General features: G+C 44.7%; 1 protein-coding gene across 1 annotated transcript in view; it reads left to right on the forward strand.

Moving 5' to 3' along the window:
• The window catches only part of LOC130192931 (protein TANC1-like), a 34508-nt gene that overhangs the window by 19599 nt on the left and 1797 nt on the right, over positions 1 to 13112 (forward strand). Inside the window, exons 11-28 of the mRNA XM_056413134.1 lie at positions 1338 to 1569; positions 2444 to 2610; positions 4355 to 4663; positions 5773 to 5973; positions 6175 to 6278; positions 6405 to 6513; positions 6889 to 7011; positions 7576 to 7812; positions 8085 to 8294; positions 8493 to 8574; positions 9858 to 9991; positions 10089 to 10212; positions 10303 to 10478; positions 11000 to 11132; positions 11548 to 11577; positions 11662 to 11753; positions 11879 to 12025; positions 12980 to 13080. Of these exons, the coding sequence (XP_056269109.1) occupies positions 1338 to 1569; positions 2444 to 2610; positions 4355 to 4663; positions 5773 to 5973; positions 6175 to 6278; positions 6405 to 6513; positions 6889 to 7011; positions 7576 to 7812; positions 8085 to 8294; positions 8493 to 8574; positions 9858 to 9991; positions 10089 to 10212; positions 10303 to 10478; positions 11000 to 11132; positions 11548 to 11577; positions 11662 to 11753; positions 11879 to 12025; positions 12980 to 13080 (2711 nt within the window). The remainder of the gene's footprint in view (positions 1 to 1337; positions 1570 to 2443; positions 2611 to 4354; positions 4664 to 5772; positions 5974 to 6174; positions 6279 to 6404; positions 6514 to 6888; positions 7012 to 7575; positions 7813 to 8084; positions 8295 to 8492; positions 8575 to 9857; positions 9992 to 10088; positions 10213 to 10302; positions 10479 to 10999; positions 11133 to 11547; positions 11578 to 11661; positions 11754 to 11878; positions 12026 to 12979; positions 13081 to 13112) is intronic.

Here is a 13112-nt window from a genome sequence, read left to right on the forward strand (position 1 = left end):
TTAAAAAGCGGTCGGGCTGCACATTTGTGACACAACCTTTGAATGTAGATTTCTTTCTTTTGGGGCAAATGTCGAACATGTTGCTGATTGCATCACACAGATCACATGGAAACTGCTATATCCACTAACTTGACCTCAATAAGAGTTTCCATGGGAACTAGTCAGGCTCCTTGTGATGGTGAGGATGTTCGCTCATGGTCAAGGCTTGGACCTATCTAAGCACTATGAGTGCAAAAATGTATTCACTGTTTACAGATAATGTCCCAGCCAGACAGTTAGCATTTATTTCAACGTTTGTGTTTTATGCTTTTGTTCAGTTTGGCTTCATAATTGAAAAAAATCTCCTTTCGTGTTTGACCCACTTGGTCATGTTAGCCGTCTGTAATTCAATATTTCAAGACACAAAAACATCTCCAGTGTAAGTTGAACTAACATGCTGCTGCTGCTAAAATATCAACATTTGATTTAAAAAAAAGTGATTTAGAGAAACTTACTGCAGTCTTTCCAGAATTACAATGCGTGATGAAACTCATTTGAAAGGAGAAGGAGGGGGCGGAGCTTTCCAGAGTAACAGTGAACAATGTCACCACTGGGGTTTTTACTCTTGCTCTCGTTGTTATGACTGAGAGTCAATTCACTTTAACACTGAATTTTTAACACTGGGGAATTAACTGTGTAGTTTAGTTTCATGAGATATGTTATGACTCCTCTACCTCTATAATTTCGGCAAATATAATTTACTATACTTAGATAACACCAAGATAAATCAGATTAAGACTTTTCAAGTAATTCAGGTGTCTTTATTATGCAGTAACTGCTGTAGCCAAAGCAGCAAGACTTCAGATGATTCAGATTTTCCAAAACAAGTAACGCTGCTAGTAAACAAATATGCTGCAGACTAAAAGCACAGAGGTGTAAATGGTTTTTACTTTGATATTCAGACATGCCAGATGGTACAATATCGAAAGCTTGTCAAGTCCAATTTATTTATACATGCCAGTATTACCTGATCACAAATGTTCCTTCAATGGGGAAAATGCATGGCAGAGTGCATTAATTAGTAATAGACCAAAACTGACAGAAGTCAGAAGTTTCAGAGAGCTGTTCATACTTGTTTCCCTGTTTGATTCCCGATACACTTCAGACCAACTTCATATTCATGTGAAGCTCCTCCCATTAGATACACCAACAGCATATGGCCCAATGTTAAAACCCACTGATCTATTTCCAACCAGAGCATTAATGGCTACACAGCTTTAGATTCAAATGCAGATATTTCTCTGAAATACACAGATTTTTACATGTTCAGTGTTTTACCTGCCTCGTCTCTTTGTCAGGTGGTAGCCTACCATTTCTGCCAGGCTGACAATACCTACACCTGCCTGGTGCCAGAGTTTGTGCATAGTGTCGCCGCCCTGCTGGCCAGAGCGCCGCAGCTCGTCCCGTACAGGGAGCTGCTGGTCCAAGAGCCTCAGCTACAAAACACACTCAGCCTGCGATCCTGCGTTCAAGACCCCATCGCTGCCTTCCGAAAGGGTATCCTAGAGCCCATAGCCAGCCTGCGCAAGGGTAAGGAAGTATACTGCAAACACACACACCGACACACACACCTTGACACAGACATACACACACTCTCTCTCTCTCTCACTCTCTCTCACACACAGACAAATTAACACAAATGTGATCTTTAAAATTTCACAACCGTATTCAAGGTGGGAAACTGTCTGCTCCCTTCACTGTGCAATTAGGGAGCCTGCTGCCATTTCCGGTGTGAAATAGCCTATTAATGACTCCATGATTGGCCCCGTGGATTATTTTCCGTCGTTAAGGTCAATGATTTGAAACAGTGTTGAGAGTGAAACAGATGTTAGGTCATTTACATGGGGGAATGATGAGTGTTATTTTTGCCCCGGCGAATCATCATAATTCCGCTGGATTTCAAGGTCTCAAAATACTCTGGAAAGGTGGCAATTGTTACGGCAATATTAGTCACCTCAGTTTCTCATGATATAGTCAAAACAAGATTGATGTCTTTTTACGGGCTCTCCACGGTCTGAGCAGAAGAGTGTTTTGTCTACTCTTTCACTATTAAGTAGGTTAGGGGAAACAATGGAGAGCCTTGCTCCTGAGTGTATTAGTCTTCGCAGGCTCACAGGGATGGCTTGACAGTTTATATTATGTGAAACATGATGGATATGTCCTGTTTCAAGCTAATACAAAACAAAGGCTTCTGGGCCCTTTTTGCTGAATATGATCAATTAAGCAATTGTTGCTTTTCTCAACATATCCTCTGCTGGAAAACATTTTTAGTCATGAAAGGATTTGGATAAAATCATGTCATTATTTCCTCATAATGTGCTTCTTGGCTCTGAGGCTAAGTTAATATATCTGGTCTTTTAATGTGCTTCAACCTCTCTTTTTCTTCATCCTTTGTTTTATTCAGAGCGCAGGCTACCTGAAGAAGACTACATCATATTGGTTGACAGTCTTAATGAGGCAGAATTCCATAAACCAGACTATGGGGACACCATCGCCACTTTCATTACCAAAATAATCTCAAAATGTCCTCTCTGGCTGAAGTTGGTGGTCACAGTCAGGACGGGCCTGGTGGTGAGTGAGATTATAACTGTTATTACACCTGTCTCAAAGGGTTGGGTCACCCAAATTACATTTAGCCTATATTCTTACTCTAAACAACTAGCCTCCATCCCAATAAGATGGAGGTCACTAGAATGGTGTGTGTGGTTTTACCTTTTTCTCATTTTAGGGTCTCAAAGGCTTAAATGAAAACAAAAGAAGAACCCACACTAACTAATAAATAACTCTTATTCTACTAAATTTAACAAAAAGAAAACCGGAGAAGCGAAATACACAGCAGGGAAACCCTACAGCGTCCTTAACAAAGAGAGGTGGACTTAGTACATTACAATTTCAAGTTCTCCTTTTATTTGTTAAACCCTAAATATGAGATTGTCTTTAAAAAAAATCTTACCAAATTAATTTATATTTGTTTTCATTGACAAAAAAACGAACTTATTTTGTAAGTGACCATTTTCCAGTGCAGCACCCAGCAGAGCCTTTATGCCTCATGAGCACTGGAAACTTCAGAGGATATATGAAATCTCACAACCTGGACGAATATAACTAGGAAGCTAGATCCCACTAGATTTAGGTAAAGTGAGATGTGGCTGAACCAATCCTTTAAATTCTCCCTTCCCTCGCAATACCCAAATGACAGACGTATTGTCAATGCCCTCTTTTTTGGTCTGAGCTCACTGTGTAAATGATTGTCCTTTAACTGCCATGGTATAGACATTGTGGCTTTTGGCATCGTCAATCTCTTTAGTCTGATGTATTTTCTCAATCCGGTTGCTAATCCCACCGAACAGCGGATGCATCTGTCCAATGCCAAAACCAGGCCTCCAAACGCTGCATGGATTACGCCCTGAATGGATGGTAATACTATCGTAGTCTGTTGGGAGTCTGGACCTTGACAGCCGGGCCAGCTGGTTATATAATTTGTTTATTGTTGGGGAATACACAAAACACATTGGGGTCATTTTCTCTATGACACATTTGAAATCAGATAGCATTAAATACCAACATATAAAGATGAAGATCCCAACTTCCACAACATTGCCTGAGCTAAATATTTGATGACTGTTTACAGTGGTCATACATTTAAAAGAGTTGTAAAGCTAGTTCTTCAAAAAGAATATAGCACACTCTCGTCAACTTTAATCTAATCAAATGACGACGACCAAATTGTGGTGAGTAAAATGCTGAGTGGCAAGTAAAAAAGAAGTGAAGGTCAACCTCAGCTCCCAGCATCCCCCGATTCCTGATTGTATCCTCTTTTTTAGCAGCCATTTCACAGGAGCTCTTGTATAATAACAGCCTGGATATTTCACAAGCGGGGATGAAAGGCTCAAGTGGAGCGATGTCCACGACAACAGGTCAATTACTTGTCGTCAAACCAAAATGTCATTCTTCGTTAATGAGGAACTGAGCTGTAATAACATGGATTTTCATAGCTGGTTATGCCTGGTGTTTAGCAGTTGAGGGTGGCAAGAGAGGAGATGAAATGTGACTCTGAGAGATGCCTGTGAGCAATGTTGGAGCTTGAGTCATTGTCACACTATTTACTGTTCTGTACCCAATGGCTCTGCGTGAGTCAGAGGCAACAGCATCGGAGGACTGGGTCCCGGTTTTAGTGCTTTTTAATTTCTCCTTAGCTAATGCTCAAAAGACATAAAGCTATACTATGCCTTACATATTGAGGTGTTTGTGCCGGTGTGTGTTATCTGTTTTATCCAACAAGTACCTATAATTAATCTGTTTCCTTCTCCTGCAGGAAATCACGACTCTCCTTCCCTTCTCTGGCATCTCTCTGGACATCTTGCCAGACAGCAGCGATCTTGGAGCTGACCTAAGTGACTACATCCATCAGCGGGTCAGCAGCAGCCCCCAGGTCGCCGCCAACGTCACCACGCCGACAGGCTCGGCGCCTGATCAGCTGCTTCTCAGCAAGTTCAGCAGCCACCTGTCAACAAGGAGCCACGGCACCATCCTCTACCTTCAGCTTACCCTGGATCTGTTCCACAAGGGGCACCTGGCTCTGAAAGGAGGAAACTACATGGTGGTGCCCGTGTCCCTGTCAGAGGTCAGATATGTAAAGCATTGATTTTCAACAAGCACGACCGTATTTGTATTCAACTTGAAATAGTTATTGTTGACTAAAAGTACTGAGAAGTTGTTGAACCACAGATGGAGTCATATGGGTTTCACTGAGTTTCCAGTTCACTTCTGATGTAAACTACAGGGTTGAATCCTAGACACGTTTAACCTGAAGTGTATGTTTGGCCCAGCCCCCCTTCTCCTCCCCTTCCTCTTCCTCACTTGGTCAAGTTCACAGTCCAACACTTAACACTTGTCAGTCATCCCGGTGAGATGTCGCCGTGAAATGACACCCCGCCTGAGGCTGAAGCAATCAATGCCCGTAAAATCCCCACACAAGGTACACAGCTGACAGCCATGGTTCAGACATGTCTTCCTCAAAAGACGAGAAAATGTTTAGTCACGCGTCATTCAGATCAATAAAATATAGAAAATGACAGGATCAAAGTCTTAATAAAAGCATCATAAATAGTCCACAACGACTCGATTGACAGGCGCATTTTAAAATGACATAATCATCAGCGTAAAATAGGACAACAGATGAGCAAGTGTTATTATTCATATAATACACACAAGGCCTAGAAATGCGCTGATTTTATGATTGGATAATGGAAATGGAAAAACATGCATAATGGTGTGCTGAAGATGTGGAAGCCCAGGCAGTGGGCAGTTACACTTAAATACAACAGCTTGAAAGAATAATACATTTGAAATAATTTGTAGAATGAACTATGTAAATTAGCAAATATGAACTATCCCCATTCACCAGACATATTATGACAGGAATGCTTACACCAATGGTTTTCAACCGGATTTGTTTACTGCACATTCAGCTCGTGAACTTTTTTTTTTTTACCCTGTTGTTGCTTTAATTTACGTGTTTGCCTTCAGGATGTTGAACAATGTCGTTAACACCATGAAAGATCCAAGTTCCACGATACCCGAGTCTACGAGATCAATTCAAATCGTGATGGCATATTGGAAGCACATATCCCGGTTAACTTGTGGATAGTTTAATTAGACCAGACACTCTCAGATTTTACCAGGCAACCATGGCCGCCCACGCACATCATTAACCCCAGGACTCTCTTTTAGGTGTACCTGCTGATGTGTCGCGTGAGCTTTCCGGATAAAGAGGCCTTTGAACGGGTGCTTCCGGTGCTAAATGTGGCACTGGCGTCGCTGCACCCACTGACCGATGAGCAAATGTTCAGGGCGCTAAATGCAGGCAGTGTGAGGGGGGAGCTGGAGTGGAAGGACTTCCAGCTGAGATTAGACAGCCTGGTTGGATTCATGGTAAGACTCTTGATATGACTGCACGGAAGATTAAGTTTCAAAGGTTTGAATGTTGTGTTTTGCTCTGAAGTACATACTTGTCCTCATATAGCTCGGGATTTAGAGATAGTTTAGGAGGTCTAACAGTATATATGCTAAGTATGTCAAGTAATTGTACCTTTTACATTTAAACGATATTTTCTGTATCATTTGTGTCCGTAGATGAGACGCAGGGATGGCACACGGATGCTCTGCCATCCGTCCTTCAGAGAGTGGCTGGTTTGGAGAGCAGATGGAGATAGCAGTGACTTTCTCTGTGATCCAAGGTGAGACTTAGAGTCAAAAGTCACCAGAAGATTCTTGAGATGAATTTACTTTAAGCCAGTTGTGAAGCCACCCCGAAAACAGTGTGTACATTCTCGTCAAGAAACATTCATCCTCTATGCCGACAGGAGTGGCCACGCTCTCCTGGCCTTCATGTTCTCCAGACAGAAGGGCAAGTTGAACCGGCAGCAGACGATGGAACTGGGACATCACATCCTCAAGGCTCACATATTCAAGGTAACAGGAACTGTGATGCTGTGCATATAACTAGTGATGTGGTCCGTAACCGGATTGTACCTCAACCCGTCTGCATCACATTGATTCCCAAAGGATTCACGTAAACAAGATCCTGCACTTTACTGTGTGTTATTGCATAGAGACTAGCAAATAAGAGTGAACCCCTGTTCCTACCACCACCACCCACACACATTAGCACTGCTCAGATTCATAACACCCCCATGACAGAGTGAATATTGTTCTGTTTGCATCCACGGCTTGCACACTGCTTTACTCCGGGGACACAATTCAAATTCTGCACCACAGATCTCATGTGACCAAGCTTAATCTCTCTCTCGCTTCCTCTCTATCTGTGTCTCCATCACACACTCACAGGGCCTGAGTAAGAAGACCGGTGTGTCCTCCAGCGTTCTTCAGGCAATGTGGGTGAACTGCAGCACAGACAGTCTGTCCGCTGCACTGGCCTCCCTGAGGAACCTATATACACCTAACATCAAGGTGACATACGTGTGCTCTGGAGGACTCTTACACCCAACTATATCTAATATACTGTGTAAAGTAGGGTGACCAGATTTAAGTTTGTGAAAAAGAGGACACTTCGTCTCGGGGGGGGGGGGGGGGGGGGTAGTGGTGTATAGCAAATAACAATGCAACTAGTGGAGGCGGCAAGGTGCTCAGTGTTGCCAGATGTGTTGCCAGATTGGAAATGGTGAAGTATCGTACCAAAGGCTCAAAATGGTCGTATTTGGAGGATAATTATCGTGTATCTGGCAACACTGAGATCGGTCAACCAATGACTGTTCTCTATACCGTCAGAGCTCGCGCAAGAAGGTGGAACGTAAGGGAGATACCATTTACAAAACTTGTAAGGGGTAAATACTAGTTTGTGAAAGACCCAGAGAAACACAAATATCCGACGAAACAAAATCCCGGACGTTTTTGGAATCCCTGCCGGACGCATTTTTTAGGTCTCAAAAAGAGGACATGTCCGGGGAAAAGAGGACGTCTGGTCACCCTACTGCACAGAGATGCACTATTCATTTGTTCTCATGCATCCTGCAGGTAAGTCGTCTGTTGATGCTGGGTGGAGCTAGCGTGACCTGGTGTACCGAGGTGGTAGGACGTGCCCCCATTCTGGCCATCCACGCACACCTGGGGCATGTGGAGATGGTAGCACTGCTGCTGGAAATGGGTGCTCCCGTAGACGGGACCACTGACAGCGGCATGACGCCCCTCTGTCTGGCCACCGCCGCGGGGCACGTCGACATCGTCAGCCTGCTCGGCAAGAAAGGGGCCAAGGTCAGTGTCCCAGGCAAAGAGGAGGAGACACACATGTGGGTTTGGAGAGCGTGACCGACACGCTTGCCGTGGATAAAGCCGATTTTCAATCAGTGACAGAATACTCTCAGTTCCTTTACACCAGTGGTATCCTGAACCACTGTCCTGGTTTCATAGCCACCGCAGTTTCAGGATCTATTCTGGGAGGCAGATGACACAAACAGGCCTGATCTAGGCCAGCGGACCGGCCAGGACCAGTGTTGTAAGTCCTTCTGTGTTCCCCTTTCTGCCAGGTGGGCCATGCTGATAAGAGTAGCCAGTGTGCACTGGTCCATGCTGCGCTGAAGGGCCATGCTGAAATCATCAACATCTTGCTGGACCAAGATTGGGGAGCAGAGATCCACACCGACCCACAGCAGCACCACAACAATGAGACGGTGACGGGGAAAGCACAGGCAGCACAGCAGGCGCTTACAGCCGCAGCCAGTGTGGGACACACACAGGTATGTGTCAGATCACAACCCTCATGACGAAACACTCTGCTGAAACTCATTTGTTATGGAGAGCATGGTGCCTGTCCTCGTCCGGCGTCATGGAGGGTTTAATCAGCGCTTTGTGGTCAAGGTCTATCAGCGCTTTGGTTTTCTTTCCGCGCAGCAAGCCAGCAATACAGAGGACTGTTAAATTGTGTTTTTCTGCAGGTGGTGAAAAGCTTGCTGGACTTGAAAGATGAACAGCTGGCAGTGCAGATGGACGCTCACGACTCTCTCTGGGGAGAAACGGGTGAATTTCTCCTATCAGTCAGATATATTTAGCTTTCTCACCTCTTTCTGTCCATCAGTGAGGATCTGGAGTCAAGCTCAACGGTGCTGTCGGGTTGCACTTTAGGCACAGTCTAGCCTTCTGTACAATGACTACATATGAACCAGCTAACCTACCTGGATATGGATGCACAGTGAGCACTTTGAATGGAGCGGCAGCTTCTCAGCCGACTTTTTTCAGTGTTGTGATTTTAGTATTCTCTGGCTGATATAAAAGATATGATTCAATTGTAAAGACTTTTTTGGGGGGTTATTGGCTCAAATGGAACATCAAATTTATCACACAGAATATCTAGTCCAGCCACATTTTTTGCATCTAAAAAGGCGCTTTTATTCAATTATAATACTTTTACCTCTATCACAGATGCGATCGTGCAGCCTGCAGAATTCTGTTAGGTTAATTTCCTGAAAGCTTGTCAGATGAAGCCTGCATCTCTGACTGCAGCACCATTAGAGTATAATTCTATTACACGGTCTCCTCCCGTGCTGCGATAGAGAAAGTGAGAGCATGAAATGCCCTCTGAAACATTCACAAGTCTGATTACTTAACAAATGGATTCACACTTCTTCAGGGGTTAAAATCACCCAAACATACAGTGTATCTTTTGAATGTTCTCTTTAATAAGGATTATACTATTGGCTGCTTCAGTTTACACATATTAAGCAGCACCTTGTTACTATTCGTGCAGCTGCATAAAGTCACCCGAAACAAGACAACCAGACATTTCTTTTTTTTCTTTGTCTCACCGATGACGATAACTTATCTTTAATTCTCGTAATAAACAATCGATTTGTTCACTGAAGCATGTGGTCACATGATACACGGTGTCATTTATCCAGGGTACTTGTAGGTTAGAGGATGTCATCAATACCGTGCTTCTATCCTCAGCTGCTCATTTCCTGAAGGACTCTGGATACAAAAACATAAAACATACCCACCTTTTGTCAGAGTAGCACTGGCTGCTTAAGAAGGGCCACGTTATCCAGTGTGTAGAGTTACTGTTGGAGACATTGTTTGCTTTTGAAGAGGAGGAACAAGAAAGAGTGTATCGTTTTCAGCAATTTCTATCTCTCGTACTTGTCACTGTAGATTTGTATTGAAACAGAACGTCCACATTATGGAAATAGCCAACTCTCTCTCGTGCTCGCTCTCTTCTCTCTCCTCCCCCCCTGCTTCTCCCTCTCTGTGAAATGTGTCAATTACATATTCATCCTCGCCTCGTTTCTATGCCGACCCTCTGTCAGTGCTGAGCGCGGCAGCGGGAAGAGGGAGGACGGAGGTGTGCGCGTTCCTCCTGGAGCGGGGGGCGGGGCTGCAGATACCCAACCGCAGGGGGATGGCGCCACTGCTGAGCGCCACCAAACACGGGCACACGCAGGTGAGGAGGCGTCCGGTCACTGCCACCGGATGTTCGCCAGTGAACCTGTTCCGCCTCTTTTTTCTCCCCGTAACACTTCCCCCCCATCCTGCTCCAGGTTGTAGAGCTGCTGCTGAAGCAAGATGCAGACATCAACGTCAATGAGAAGCAGGGTCGCACTGCTCTGATGCTGGCGGCCTCCGAGGGCCACATGAGCACTGCTGAACTCCTGCTGACAAAGGGTGAGCGTCCCCTAATTCTCAACTAAGTAAATATATTCGATGGACTGTTTGTGAACTGAAGAATCATATTGTCTTTGTCTGTGGCCCCAGGTGCCTCTCTGTCCTCTGCGGATCAGGAGGGGCTGACTGCACTTAGCTGGGCGTGTCTGAAGGGCCAGAAAGCTGTGATGCAGCTTCTGGCAGAGGCGGGCGCAGACCTGAACCATCCAGACCGGCAGGGAAGGACTCCTCTGGACCTCGCTGCCCTCAACGGGGATGCAGACACAGTGGGTTTCATGTTTTGGATGACATCATGTTGATAAAACACAGAGATCTGTCTTAATTTGAAATATTAGTCTCTGCATTTTAAAGATTTTCAGACTGGCGAAGAAGTGTGTACCTGACAATGCGTTGAGAGATGATTAGCGATACATAATGGCCACACACTCGCAAAAACATAGCTATTTGAGACAAATTAAATGAATCATAATTAGTTAAATTAAGATGATGATAATTTCCCCTGCAACACAGGAACACAATTTACAATCACAGTTCATGTGAAGTGAAAAAAACAACTCATTTCCATCTGAGCATCTTGTCTCTCATTCATGTAATCTATCGATCAGCAGGAGAGTAATCAAAAATATCTGATAATCAAAAGTCTTTTTCAAAATCATCAGGGTATAGAGTTGCATAATGAGTGTAATCAACCAAATTATTGAAATGCCAAACAGTCTTTTCATTGCTAGAATCTTATATTTAAATAGACAGTTTTAATGACTGCTGTTATTATTCGTTGCACGGCCAGGTGCATTGCCTGGTGGAAAACGGAGCGGTGCTGGAGAGAGGCGACAACACCGGTACCAGAGGTTCAGACCGGACGACCGGCTGCCAGAACCCGGCTCTGGTGGCCTCGCTGCTTAAGAAAGGGTCCAAGATGGGTATGAACACCATGCTTACCATAACATGCCGACAGTGAATCCCACCTCCAGGAATGTTATCGTCAAAACCAAATGTTCCAGAAACTTTCTTTTTTTTAATGACACAATTCAGCAGGTTCTTTAACTGCACCACGTCCTCTAAAATGAGCGAATCAACACTTCTCTGGCAAACTCAATGTATTTATATTTGTATCTGACTTCAACCAATCAATGAAGACCCTGATAGAATTGTATAATGTGCTATATTTGAGCTCCTGCGCCATCTTCATTTATGTTGCATTATATTTGCCTTTTTATTTATTTATTAGCAGTATTTTGTTCCTCTGTATTCAGCCGTTTTACGTTAACTTCTCTCACCCCATTTTCCCCTCTCTCTTTGGTCCATCCCCGGTCGCTCTCCTTCATCAACCCAAAGGCTCCAGAACGGCTCCCCACGACCGATCAGGTACATGATTTATGCAAGGCACAAAGTAAAAGAGACCAGGGGAGACAGATAATAGAAAGATACATATTTGTACGCCTCCACCAGGTCACGCTACGTGGACTATGGCTTCCTCCAAACCGGACAGTCTCCTCATCCTGCTGCAGAAGCTAATGGAGGAGGGGAACATGCTCTACAAGGTATATTACGGGGAATGTTGTCGACGAGGCAAACCCTGCAGCCTCTTGGTTGAACAGACTTCAAACGAGGTGTTTTGTGGATTGGTGGTCAGAAATGGTCTTCCCTCTTCCTGTGTGTTTCTCAGAAGGGACGAATGAAGGAGGCAGGCCAGCGTTACCAGTATGCCCTGAGGAAGCTACCGCGTGATGGCCAAGGAGAGGAGCTCAAAGGGCTCAAAGACCTGCGGGTCTCCCTCTACCTAAACCTTTCCCGCTGCCGCAGGAAAACCAGCGTAAGGTCCACAGCTGTAACAAACTGCTCGTGCACTATTTAACACCGGCAGGTTCATTAGAAGCTGAGCGGATGGCAGGAGCAAGATAGACGGGTCCTTAAGATACACCATTTATCTGTATCGACATTAGAAGATAATGTCAGCACCGGTATAGCTCACTGTAAAAATATCCCTGCTTTTCAGCTCTAATTCCAAATCTCCCTGGTAAACAGAACGTGCACAGAGGACCTGGAAGCAGATGGTGACATAATGAATAACTGCGTGCTGTTGGTGTGGCGATAGATGTGTGTGGCCTGCAGCCAGGTTGGGAACGCACCCTGGTGATGACAGACGTCCTAACAGACTGTGTAAAAATGCCATCCTTAGGGTCACTGGCCGATGAATAATGGAGCAGATAACGTGATGTGATAAGGTCACTCTACCTGGCAGAGCAGCGAGCGCACTCTTTTTCCCCGTTATTTACAGTGGATGCGCGAGTGGGCTAATATATCAGAATGCAGGTATTAAGGGGCCAGCGAAGAGACGACATGATACCATCATTAAACATTCAGCAGCAATGGTCACACATCCCACATTCAAGGCGGCCATTTTGACCTCCTTCCCAAGGACAGAATTACAATGTGTCATTAAATATTCACCTGAGAGTGATGATGCGAGCCGTAACGAGTCGGGAGAAAAACAAGCAGCTCTCTGTCTGGTTCATACGAATGATTGCAGCCAGGCTCCCGTTTCATTCAAACGAGCTTCGATTTTCAGAACCGTTTTATGAAGATGCAACACAAACACGATTTCTACTGGATGGCCTCACAGTACTTCTGCAAAACAAACACATTCCAGTGTGGCCACTGAAAGACACAGCGGATCAGACTGTGGTCTCTGTTTGACACCGAGCTATATCGATTACTTGAGATCAAATTAAAATACTAAATGCACTTTTTCCATCTGAAAACACAGGATTTTGGGATAGCCGAGGAGTTTGCGACAAAAGCGCTGGAACTCAAACCCAGGTCTTATGAAGCGTATTACGCCAGAGCGCGCGCCAAGAGGAGTAGCAGGTACAGCCACATTGAAGATGAGATCATTTTGC

The sequence above is a fragment of the Pseudoliparis swirei genome, chromosome 4 (assembly GCF_029220125.1).
Source record: "Pseudoliparis swirei isolate HS2019 ecotype Mariana Trench chromosome 4, NWPU_hadal_v1, whole genome shotgun sequence".
NCBI lineage: Eukaryota > Metazoa > Chordata > Actinopteri > Perciformes > Liparidae > Pseudoliparis > Pseudoliparis swirei.